This window comes from Cottoperca gobio, chromosome 21, assembly GCF_900634415.1.
Source record: "Cottoperca gobio chromosome 21, fCotGob3.1, whole genome shotgun sequence".
NCBI classification, from domain to species: domain Eukaryota; kingdom Metazoa; phylum Chordata; class Actinopteri; order Perciformes; family Bovichtidae; genus Cottoperca; species Cottoperca gobio.
The window spans coordinates 10,623,555-10,636,746 of NC_041375.1; the positions used below are offsets into that span (position 1 = coordinate 10,623,555).

Genomic DNA, 13,192 nt, shown 5'->3' on the forward strand with positions numbered 1-13,192 from the left:
AATCAAGCTAACTACTAACTGAAGCTACGGCGTTTTCCGGGGCTGCTGACAGCTACACACTCGACGAAACAGCCTCCTTGCAGCTGTGAGGACGAAGCGCGGTGGTGCAGGTGGTTTTCTGGTATCTGCCACTTTAAATGTAATTCAATAAACAAACATTATTAATATTATTATTATTATTATTACATGGCTGTAATATTTACAAGTCAGGAAGCTGACTGAGGGCAGACTGGAGCTACAGTGACTCACTATCACCTCTAGAGGAACAAGTGGTATTACAGACTGGATGGAGTGCAGCTAGTTAGCTAGCATGCTAACTTAAGTAGATATCTCTGCAACATAATTCATAGACGTCTTCGAGACAACGTCAATACTGTTAACTCTTCACATTCTCTTGATAATGTTGATCGTTTAAATTCTGGCATATAATACACATTGAACCTCAGCTACACATTGTACTGACTGTAATTTTATGTAGGTCAAGATTTAATGGTTATCGGTGTACTTTTTATGCTATTGGATGCACGCAAAATAGCCCTGATCCCAGTACATCTCTAAGACTGGCTGTCTCATGTTGTTATATAATTGATGCAAAGTAACTTTTCATCATAACATTATTAAAAGCAACATTCAACAGGCTGCTTACACCAAGCAATGACTCGGGCATTAAATTAAACAGACTTTTGCAGATACACTTCAGAACACTTTCAGATAATTTATTTTATTTGTAAAATATTCACAATGAAAAGTAATAGGCATTGTTGTGACTTCACAGAGGCTCACAGTACTAACCAAAACACAGTTTATTCAGTGCACATGCATCATGCTAGATTCAAAGCCCTTACAATAATCACGGTTCTTTGCACTTAAACTCAACTTGTCCACATGATTTAAGAAACACTTTGTGTTGTTTAAATCTGATTTTTGGATGTGAAGTTTATTAGTCCATCCATAAACAACCTCAATGCACTGTGGTTTTCCCTCCAGGCTCCAGAGAGGCTAATAAACTAAACACAAGCTATTAAATCGGCTAAACACAGCACACATAGTGTATAGCGACACACATACAGACAGGCACAGACTGTAGTAAAAGCTGAATGGCACAACTGTGCACATCACGGCTGGTTTTAAGGCTTTTGCAGCTTTTGACAAAGCAGCAGAAGCAGTTCTTGTGCAGAGACAAATCCACTGATAAAGCTGTCAATGTTCAGACTCTCTGTTTGATCCCTTGGTCTTCTCTATGGAAAGATTCACTGTTTGCTTGTCTTCCATGTCACTTCCAGTTTTACTTTCTGTGTGATATCCAATCAAAAGCTAAGTTGATCTGAATTCTATAAATATTAGTTTACAAAGCAGTGTAAAGATCGATTTACCCATTGTTACCCCAAATGTATCAAAGCCTTTGTAAGTCAGCATTGTGCAGTAAAGATATAAACACAGTCCTGTGAGACAGTCCGACCCACCTGTTTCTTTCTTCCACCCAAGGACACATTACAGCTCAACACATGTTACAAGATCTTCAAGCCAATATCTTACGTTAGCGGGGTGGATATGGAATCAGGCACTACTCTTTTCCCTCTCTGCTTCCCCCTCTCCTCCTCTCTCTTCCATCTGTTTCCCTTCACCCTACTTGACAAAGTGCAGGGCCTCAGCTGCCACCACAGAGCCTTTGCTGCTGTCGAGGCTGGTGACCATCTTGAAGCCTGATCTCAGCGCTAGCATCACTGTCTCTAGTTTCAGACAGTCAAGTGTGCACAAGAATGTGCTGTCCTCCTTCAGAACGAGCCGCGAGCCCGGCTCCGACTTGATGAAATGTCGGAACTGGATCACGTTGGACGACACCTCAAATTCTTCCGGAAAGCCGTCCAGGCGGCTCTTAGAGATCTGTACCAGCCGCCCTTTCACCTTGTCGATGAAGGCGGAGTCGCTGCAGTACACCTTGAGGCCCTGTGACCTCTCATGGCTATCAGTCACCTCTAAAAAGGCAGCCTCCCTCTGGGCCGCCCTCTGACTTTCCCAATCAACTACAGCTTCCACCAGTTCACTCAGGCGGTAAAACTCAGCCTCCCGTCGCAGGAGCCCTGCCTCCCGGAAGTCGTCAGGCAGCTGGAGCTCTCCGGTTCGGAGGTAGTTGAGCACGTGGCGAAAGACCGGACCATCTCTATCGATGAACGGGTTGCCCATGGAATCAGTGTGCTGAACCGGCTTCTTACCGTTGGCCAGCTCTTCCAGAAAGGAACCCTGGTGTTTGGCAAGGGTGGTCCGGTGTGCGGTGTACAGAAACCCCCCTACATTGATTGTGATGGTGCCTGAGGAGGGCTTCTTGAAGCTCTTGCTGGGCTGCAGCAGGTCCGGGTTGATGTGCCTCAGTTCACTTTCCATCCTTCTGAGGTTCCATTCCATTCTCCAGTCACCCTCTCCAGCCTCGAGCCAACCGCCTCAGAGCTGGTGTGTCTGCCGCACAAAACAAGTCTGTTTTTTTCTTCTCTTTTGGATCTGTCTGTGCTGCTGCTGAGAAAATGAAAAGGTGTTGTCAGCTGTCGTATAGCGAGAATGTGTTCGAGAGAGTGTGAAGGTAGATGGGTGAGTGATGTCTGGCAGAGTAGCTACAGTGAACTGGGAGCTGAAAACAGACTGGGTCTCTGTGCTGCTCCGTGTCCCTCCTCTCCTCTCTCTCTTTCTCTTCAGGAGTGGGTGGGCAGACAGCGTCACATTCAGAGAGAGGAGAGAGAGGGAATATGAGAGCAAACAGAAGAGTACGGATTCTCGGAGCTCTTACTTTCTTGCTCTCTTTTCCTCATTATCTTTTCATTTATAAAAATGTGCAAAGCTCTACCTCTCTCTCTCTCACACACACACACAGAAGAAAGAGTCGGCAGAGAGGGGGGTTGTGGTGTGAAACAGTCTCAGCTTGTGTGAGTCTGAATTTGAGACTCCTTTTGCAGCCAAATCCATCTGATTACCACACTATGCGAACTGAAATCTGTTTGAAAAGGAGTCCAGTGTAATTCAGGGCTTCACTGCCTTGCTTTTTCTCTCATCTCTGTTTATGACAGGGGGAAGTAGGCTGCCAGCCTTACTTATGTAAATGAAAGCAACAGGGAATGCATTTATATATGCACATCCTGTTTTCTTTCTTGCAAGTTAACAAGCAGTCCTCTGTCTTTAGCGCATGCGCTTTGGGGTCCAGTGGAGGAAATGGACCAATTACAGTTAATGGTGGTCAGGTCATGAAGGACGGGTTATAAATTGGCTTAAGCTTTGTCCTGTAGCTCTCCTCAAGGGAGCTGCACTGGACTTGTAATTTGTGTGTGTGTGAAAATCACAGATAATCTTAAACATGAGGAAATACAGAGGGCGTGTGTAACGAAGGTGATCCCAGTAGCCGTCTGGTCTCAGTCTCCGTTACATTTGTGTAACTCACAACCATATACTTGACGCATGTATTAATTTGTTTAAGGAAGACACTTTCCTGTTCTCTCTTGTCTCCAACTCCCAAGGTCCGTGGCTAAAAGAGTCCCTGTGGAAACAACACATTGTTATTGTTCCGGGAGGGTTCCACAGATGGTTGAAGTGGGGTGGTGGTAAATGTGTGCGTAGTAAATTTTGCAGCCACATAGTAGTCTGTTTTACATAATAATTATGGTTTATATTAGTGAATCTATGTTGAATATTTAGAGTTCATGTTTATTATTTCTCGATTTGCCTCTAACTGTTCTGTGTTTCCCACAGAACAGTTAACACCCCTGGGTTTGATACAGCCTAACTGTAAAGACTATATAAGGCTGCTCTTTGGGAACTTGAGGGAGAGTAGGATGGCACTCTAGGAAGGCATAGTAAAGTATTAGAAATAAATGTGGAGTAGTCTGGCAGATCTGGCAATTTGTATAATTTATCAGCACTTACACTGGAGTCTGGCAATAACAATATACCTGTATTATGGCAGTATTTGTTACTGCAGGGCAGCAGAGACAGTGGGCTTGCTTTGCAGGAATATTTACTGTATATCTCGCGACTACACGTGGTAAAATGTTGTTTATTCAAGTATTTCACCGATGAGTACTTGGATGCATTTAACACCACAGACAAGATTTTCAGTTTACTGGGATGATAGATTAGATTAAATAATAAATCTATTGTTTTCATTATCGATTGATCTGCATAATATTGGGATGTCTGCACTCTTCTCCAGCTGAATGAAGTAACCGTATTAGTTTTGCAGAACTCTTTGTGCGTCATAAAAAGCTGGACAGTTTACAGAGAAAATATACGTGACCCTTGTTCAGTACCTCTCTGGATCACTGAAAACAGTTTCTACAAAGTGGTAGTGACTCTACAAAGGAGCTGCATGACCTTGTTGTTAACTCTAACTCTATAGTCATAAGAGCTTTGTTCAATTACAAAACATCACTGTGTGTATGCTTCCAGTGCTGCATGCAGGTTCACTCATAGTTCAGTGAATGTTTTATTACTTCTTATTGTGTGCCTCAAGCCACTAATGTTTCTCTAGCAAGGACCAGCTTTCACTTAGCATACAATTGAATGAGTTGCATTATGTTCTGGTCCACATCGTTGAGAAAAGCTGAGCAACTGCAATGCTCAGATTCCCCTTCTTTTTCAAAGTCTGTTGGATCACACATGAGGCCACTTCTCAACAGTCCATTCACATGCAAAGTAGTATTTATTAAACTGTATTACACTTCAGAGTGCTCAAAAGAGAATTTGAGGTAAATCTAATGTGTTTTGAGGTTTAAGCTTACAAGAAAGCAGTAGCTGGGAATAGCAGCAGGCTAAAACCACCCTTTTGTGAGTTATATATATTCTTTTATATATGTATGATTTAACATGACGTCTCACATCTCAGTTTGTGAGTAGGATGAATCTTTCATTTGAATCCAAAAAATGTCCCAGATCACAAAATGTATTTATGCTCGTGTGTGCAAGAACTTGAAAAACCTATTCAAATTTTAATTTAAGAGATACCACAATAACAATAATCCCAGCTTGTTTGCCCAACAGACTAAATACGAATAGTGATGACCCACTATAGACTGCTTATTCTCCTGAAATAAAACCCCATAAGCAACAGGTTTGTTACATTTGTGCAACAGGTCAGAGCTAGTGCTGTTACTGGAAGTGCATTGCAGAGAAAAAGACTGAAGATTAATGTGAACTGAAACACTCAATTCAAACCCAGCGTGATACTGAAACACGAGAAGATCCCAGAGTGACAGCTCTCTCTCACTCCCCTTGCGATTTTCATAAGTGATTAGCGGTATCATCATCAACAACTCAATTGGAATTGCAAACGAGGCCAAGATGCAGCACAGAGGATTGTGGTTTGACCTGCTTTCTGTTCATTAAAACTGGCTCATTGAGGACAATCGCTATCTTAAAGTCAGTGAGAATCTGTTTGTCACAGCTGTTTTCAGCTCAGGACATTCAATTCAAATTTACAAAAATTCTTCTAATGACTGTCCTTTCCTTTTTTATATGGTGAATTATTCATAGAGCTGCTCTAAGAGCTTGTGGTGTAACATGGAGGCACTGACTGCTGTGAAGCTGGCATGGCAACCATTTAAAATAGGGTCTTGTATGAGCTCAGAGCTGTCAATCTTTTGCTTTGCTTTATTCTTTATGGGTAAAGTTAATCTGATGGATCAAACTGATCAGATATCAGCATTTTATTTTTAAAGTATCAAGAGATAGATCGATCGATCTCTTGATATAGATCGATCTATAAATCAAGATCCATTGATCTATAAATCAATCGATCTCTATATCAAGAGTTCTATCCCTGGATATAGATCGATCTATCTCTTGATGTACTGTAGATCGCTCTATCTCTTGATGTCCTGTAGATCGATCTATCTCTTGATGTACTGTAGATCGCTCTATCTCTTGATGTACTATAGATCGATCTATCTCTTGATGTACTGTAGATCGCTCTATCTCTTGAAGTACTGTAGGTCGCTCTATCTCTTGATGTACTGTAGATCGATCTATCTCTTGATGTCCTGTAGATCGATCTATCTCTTGATGTACTGTAGATCGCTCTATCTCTTGATGTACTATAGATCGATCTATCTCTTGATGTACTGTAGATCGCTCTATCTCTTGATGTACTGTAGGTCGCTCTATCTCTTGATGTACTGTAGATCGATCTATCTCTTGATGTCCTGTAGATCGATCTATCTCTTGATGTACTGTAGATCGCTCTATCTCTTGATGTACTATAGATCGATCTATCTCTTGATGTACTATAGATCGATCTATCTCTTGATGTACTGTAGATCGATCGATCTATCTCTTGATATAGATATATAGAAATAGACTTATAGCGGTCCAGTCCACTAGTCATTTAATTGTCCAACAGTTTTCTCTGCGTTAGCACTTTGAAGCCTATTTGTTGTATATGGATGCTGCGAGTCCATGTTAAAATCAAAAGAAGCGAGCTAATCACAGTTACAGACATCGGAAAATCACTTCAAAGTTAATTAATGGAATGATTAAATTTCCTTAATGAAGCAGCCTCTGGGCTTGGTAGAGATGAGCTCTAATAGAAAATTATATTTCGAGATCCAATCAGTGACTTCACCCCCCTACTTCCTTGTTGTCGTCATGTGTAGACAAGACTAACGTCCATGTACCAGAAGCGTAAACTCTTAAAAGCACTTCTTTTAATCAGAATTCTCAAGCCGTGCGCACATGCATTTCTGTCTTTATAATTAAATTTATAATCAAAATGGTCGCTCATGCACAAGCCTGATTTCCGTTGCAGTTAATCACAGATAGATATAGGTCTTTAGACCTGTCAATGAAAAGAACGGCTATATTTTCATAGCAGCCGTATCATTAACTCATAATATAAACCATCATCAGCAGTAATATGAAAATCAGAATCAGAAATCCTTTATTAGTCCCACAACGGGGGACATTTACCTTGTTACAGCAAAAGAACATATGAAGTAAAGTGGTGAGTACACAATAATTAAATAGAATAAAAGTACAAAATACAAGTTGTGAAATTGAATATTGCACATGACAGTGATAATTGCACAACCGTGGTGGGATAGTCTGTTCTTTGTGTGGTGGTCTACCAGGGGCCGTGGTGATTGTACAGTCTGACCGCTGCAGGGAGAAAGGACCTACGGTATCTCTCTGTGACACACCGCGGGTGAAGCAGCCTGTTGCTGAAGGAGCTGCACAGTGCAGACAAAATTTCCTGGAGGGGGGGGGGACATGTTGTCCAATAGAGATGACAGCTTGGCCTTCATTCTCCTATCTCCCACCACCTCCACAGTGTCCAGAGGGCTCCCCAGGACACAGCTGGCCTTCTTAACCAGTCTGTTCCGAGATGCTGCTGCCCCAGCAGACCACGCCATATAAAATAGCTGATGCCACCACAGAGTCAAAGAAGGTCTTAAGGAGTGTCCCATGCACTCTAAAATACCTCAGTCTGCTCAGCAGATAAAGCTGCTCTGTCCCTTTTTTAAACAGAGCAGCAGAGTTATCTGACCAGTCCAGTTTATTGTTTAGGTGAACACCCAGGTACTTGTAAGATTTTACAATCTCAATATCCGTTCCCGTGACGTTCACTGGTGTTAGGGGGAATGATGCCGCCTCCTGAAGTCCACCACGAGCTCCCTGGTCTTCCCTGAGTTGAGCTGGAGGTGGTTCCTCTGGCACCAGAGGCCAAAGTCCTGTGTCAGTTCTTTGTACTCCTTGTCATCCCCATTAGAGATGAGGCCGACAATAGCAGAGTCATCAGAGAACTTCTGCAGGTGACACTTTGCTGTGTTGTGGGTGAAGTCTGCTGTGTAGAAGGTGAAGACAAACGGCGGCAGAACCGTTTCCTGGGGGGCCCCCCCGTGCTGCAGACATGTGTCCGAGTGACTCTCCTGGGTCCTCACTTACTGTGGACGGTTGGTGAGGTAGTCCAGAATCCAGCTGGTGAGGTGATGGTCCTCGCCTAAGAGCTCCAGCTTGTCCCCCAGCAGCCTGGGTTGAATGGTGTTGAAGGCACTGGAGAAATCAAAGAACATGATTCTCACAGTGCCCCCAGCCTTCTCCAGGTGAGAGAGGGATCTCTGCATCAGGTAGATGACAGCGTCATCCATCCTGATGCCAGGTTGGTAGGCAAACTGAAGTGGGCCAAGGACCAGCCTCGCCAGGGTCTTAATCAGCTGCGATGTCAGCGCCACCGGCCTGTAGCTGTTGAAATCCTTGCGGTGAGGGGGGGTCTTTGGCACAGGTACCACACAAGATGTTTTACACAGTTGTGGTACCCAGCTCAGGTTGAACAATAGCTCCACAATTCCGCACAGTTGGTCAGCACAGGATTTGAGGAGCCTTGAGCTTGAAGCCATAAAAAGTTAAGGATGTAGTTTATTGAAACACACTAGAATGGCTTTACATTAAAGGATAATATGGCAACATCATAAATGCAGGTAAATAAAATAGTGTGTCTAAATAGTGATAAAATGTGGTAAACAAAGCCTATCAAGTTGTAAATGTGTCTTTGCAGCTGTATTTCTGTGGATATTTTCAAGTTAAATGAGTGGGTCGACATGGGCAACACAATACTTGTACAAGAACAGGGTCTTTCCATGACATATTATATTTTAAAGGCACATATTTATTGTCTATTTCCAGTGTCTTAAATTTCTCCATACAGTTTATTTCATTGATGGGTGCAGTCCAGTCGTTCTTTTGTTGGAGGATTTGCCTGTAGCCATTTCCATGTGATGGCTTTCTTGCTAGCAGTTAAACATATTTTAGGAGATATTTCTTCAGTGTTTGTCTGTCAGGCCAAAAAAGACCCTTGTTTATTCATTTTAATTTTTGAGTTGCAAAATGATGTTCTTCCAGCAGAACTCTCACCACAACTTTGAACTGTTGAACTGGTAGTCCTAAAGTGTGGTCACAACAGAAAGTGATTGAGTAAAAATAATCTGCTCGTCAAGTTAGGTGATGTTGTGACTGTACTCGTAGACCTAGATAGTGAACTACTGTAGCAGTTAGCTATTTTCTCTCTACTGTTCTGTTGAATCCAGCCTTGCATTCTTTTCACTGTTGTACACCATTTCGTTCAATAAAGTTATTGGTAGGGTAAAATTAAGCTCTCTCATTAAAGTCTACAAGCCTGGTTCTTGTGCATATGCTTTGTTTATACACCTGGCTCTATGTCTGTCTTAAGTATTTTCATACTATTCCTGAAAGCTAAAACTAATCTTATAGCTAGAATATCACAATCAACATTATTACCAGGAGGTCAACAGGCTTCCAGCAGATCTGAATCAAGATCGGCGGCAAAAGAGTGTTGTTCTAGAGGAGCAATGAAATCTCCCACAAAAAGTCTTATTGGAGAGTGATTTTAGAGCAGAGAGAGCCGGGGTCATATAAATAAGCTGAGGCACAGTAACAGAAGCAGCTTATGCAATGTGTCAGACCTTGTGTATTTTTGTAGAGACTGAATGGATCGTACGGTTAGTAAACCTTAAAAAGAAAAAGGAATATTTTTTTAGCTGGCAACAGTTTAAGCACAGCATCCATGGTGTTTACTGGTAAAGGTCTTTGACCGACATATTTGTATTTATTGCTCTAGTATTGTATGTAGGCTTGATGTGTTTGTGGGTGATATCTAGTGAAACATAGATGAGAAGGATAGTTTATCCAGAGTGGGTGATGATGAATAGAGGTCTGGTGGGCGGCGAGCTGTTTGTTGTGTTTAACATTAGGAAGGTCAGAGCTTTGAGGAAAGGGCCTCGAAGCAGATGGAGGTAAGAGATGAGCGTGAGGGGGTGGGCAAGTGACCTCCTCACCCTCGCATCTGTCTCACTCCTCCTACCGTCTTCACTTGACAATTTTTAACTTCAAGAACTTAGTACTCTTCAAGAATTAGCTAAATGCAATACAGTTAATACAGGTCTTACCTTAGAAATAAGAAATGATTAACCCTGAATTAAATGGGCCTGGAGTGCGCGCGCACACACACACACACACACACACACACACACACACACACACACACACACACACACACAGACACACACACACACACACACAGAAAGACAGCAGAGCAGAGAGAGAGAGATAGATAGATAGATAGATAGATAGATACTTATCTGGGGCTGCAGCTGGACGACAAGCCGTCTGTACTTTCTGAGAAGGCTGGGGTCCTTCAAAAAATGGCTGTTGATGTTCGACCAGTCTGTGGTGGCCAGTGTAATGTCATATGTCTTTTAAGCTACTGGATGCCTAAATTTCCCTCGGGATCAATTAAGTATCTATCTACTTGATCGACGACTACTACTTTTGTTAATGAAAGTTCAATAAAACCTTTGCGAGTAAAAAGTCAATATTGTTTCAACCTATTGCTACAAGCATAAACATAAAATCAATAGTTCAATCCGTTCTGTCCGCAGTCCCAGTCATCCAGCACCATATATATATATACATGTGTGTATATGTATATGTATATATATATATATATATATATATATATATATATATATATACATATACATATACATGTGTGTGTATATATTGTGTGTGTGTATGTATATATATATGTGTATATATGTTATATATGTGTATATATGTGTATATATATATGTGTGTGTATATATATATATATATATATATATATAATATATTATATATTATATATATATATATATATATATATATAATATATATATATGGGTGTGTGATATATATATATATATATATATATATATATATATATATATATGTGTTATATATATATATATATATATATAATATAATGTGTGTGTATGTATAATATTATATATTGTGTATATATATAATATATATATATATATATATATAATGTGTGTGTATATATATAGATATGTGTATAGATCTGATATGTGTATATATAGATAGATATGTGTGTATAGATGTGTATATATATGTGTGTGTATTATATATATATATATTGTGTTTGTATATATATATATATATATATATCATATATATCTGTGTTGTATATATCATATATATATTCTATTGTGTGTATATATGTATATATATAGAGGGGTATATATATGTGTATTATATATATATATATATATATAGATATGGATATGTGTGTGTTCTATAAATATAATATAATATGGGTATGTATGTATGCTATATGTTATCTCTATAGATATATATATATATATATCTCTATATTATATATCTATATATATCTCTATAGTATATATATATATAGTGTTTTGTTGATATATATATGTTGTAGGTGTCTAGATAGATATATGTATAAGGGAGAGATAATAGGGTATATATGTATATATAGAGATAGACCTGGATCTCTGTATATATTATATTAGATAAGAATGTATGTATATTAGAGATATCTATATGTATAGGTAGGATATATGATAAGAGATAGGCGAGAGAGATATTGATATAGATAGAGAGAGATATCTGGAAGAGAGAGAGAGGAGGAGGAGATAGAGAGAGAGGGGAAGAGAGAGAGAGTATATGGGAGAGAGAGGAGAGAGAGTGGATGAGAGAGATAGAAGGAGATCAGAGATGAGCTCTCTAGAGACAGATAGACAGATAGAGATAGAGAGGGAGGATGGAGAGATCTCTGAGAGATGAGAAGAGAGATGGAAGGTCTGAGAAGAGTAGAGCGAGCGGAGAGGAGAGAGGCTAGAGGAGAGAGAGGGCTAGCGAGAGAGAAGGGGAGAGAGTAGATAGAGATAGGGGAGAGGATAAGAGAGAGGGAGAGAGAGAGAGATGGAGGGAGAGATGAGAGAGAGGAGGGATAGAGAGAGAGCGGGAGAGAGAGAGAGAGGGAGAGGAGAGAGAGAGCGAGAGAGAGAGAGAGAGAGAGAGAGAGAGAGAAGGGAGGAGAGAGAGAGAGAGAGGGAGAGAGAAGAGAGAGGAGAGAGAGAGAGAGAGAGAGGAGAGAGACACACTCAGAGTTCTCTCTCTCTCTCTATATCCTCTCTCTCTCCTCTCTCTCTCTCTATATATATGTGTGTATATATATTATATTTTGTTACTTTTGGACAGAGCCAGGCTAGCTGTCATCCAGTTTTCAGTCTTTCTGCTTAGCTAGGCTGTAGCTTCATAGTGAAGCTACCTTCTCATAATCAGCGGTAAAACCGCGCCACGGTGGCTGAAGCAGACTTAATCGTGGCGTATCGCTTGAAATATCAAAGAGCAAGCAATGAGATAACAGCTGTATGTGATGTTACCAGAAACGACACAGGCAAGCAGGGGAGGTAACCATAGAAACAAAGCCGCCTGGCTGCCTTCACCTCGTCAAGGCAAGAGAACATTTTCTATCATGTAAAGGCATTATAAAGAAAAGACATGAGTGGTATCAATCTTCTCAACTCTCTGCAAGAAATCAAATAATCTGAAAAACTAAGACAAACAAATGTTTTCACCCTGCAGAGACTTTCTCGACATGACTTGTAGTACCTAATTAGATATAAGAGAACATTGGAGATTGTGGCAAATTCCCTGCAATCACTTGTAGTTGTACTCAAGAAGGAATGTCTTATTGCCCTATTGTGTCCGTTTTTTATAAATGAAAGCTGGAGCAACTGCTTGTCAGAATTCAAATCCACCATGTGGCTGCATCAAAACAGTTGTGATTGTATTGATGTTATGTTGATCCTGGCCTCAGCTTTCTTCATCAGAGAGAGTAATAATATCTGCAGCTCTGAATGACGGGTGCGTAGGAGAATTAGGATACTGACTGTCTTATGAAGGTGTGGACCAAAACATTGATCTAGCACTTAAGAGTTTCATAGTAAAGCAAACGTGAAGGATTTTACCATTTATCTCAAGTGTTCCTCCCACTCACAAAATCCTAGAGCGACACATGCTGCGGTCAGTCCACAGTCTCTCGTTCTATCTACAGTATGTGTCTCTTTCAAGTATTACAAAGACATGTCTCTCATCATACAGTGTCCCTCTGGACCCTGGAGCAAGGAAACAGGACGCATTAGGTTGCAGGAGGGAAACAGTTCTTATATCTTGATGGCCTTGATGAAATCAAACAGGATGTTTGACCGTGACTTCTGCACAGCAGGAATGTTGGATGTTGCACACATGTTTCTTGCGGGTGGGGGTGTTTTAGACGTGATGCTGTCAAGTGCGCCGGCACTCAGCAGCCAATAATTGCACATAATTGCATCCATTT

The 13,192-nt window shown here is 40.8% G+C and overlaps 2 protein-coding genes across 2 annotated transcripts in view; one reads left to right on the forward strand and one right to left on the reverse strand.

Moving 5' to 3' along the window:
• Window positions 1-13,192, forward strand: part of LOC115026816 (general transcription factor IIF subunit 2-like) — a 42,520-nt gene that overhangs the window by 19,847 nt on the left and 9,481 nt on the right. The gene's annotated exons all lie outside the window — the stretch shown is intronic.
• Window positions 701-2,802, reverse strand: kctd4 (potassium channel tetramerization domain containing 4). The gene has a single exon (XM_029459794.1). It carries the CDS (start codon window positions 2,401-2,403, stop codon window positions 1,627-1,629), a length of 777 nt encoding a protein of 258 aa, XP_029315654.1. The 5' UTR covers window positions 2,404-2,802; the 3' UTR covers window positions 701-1,626.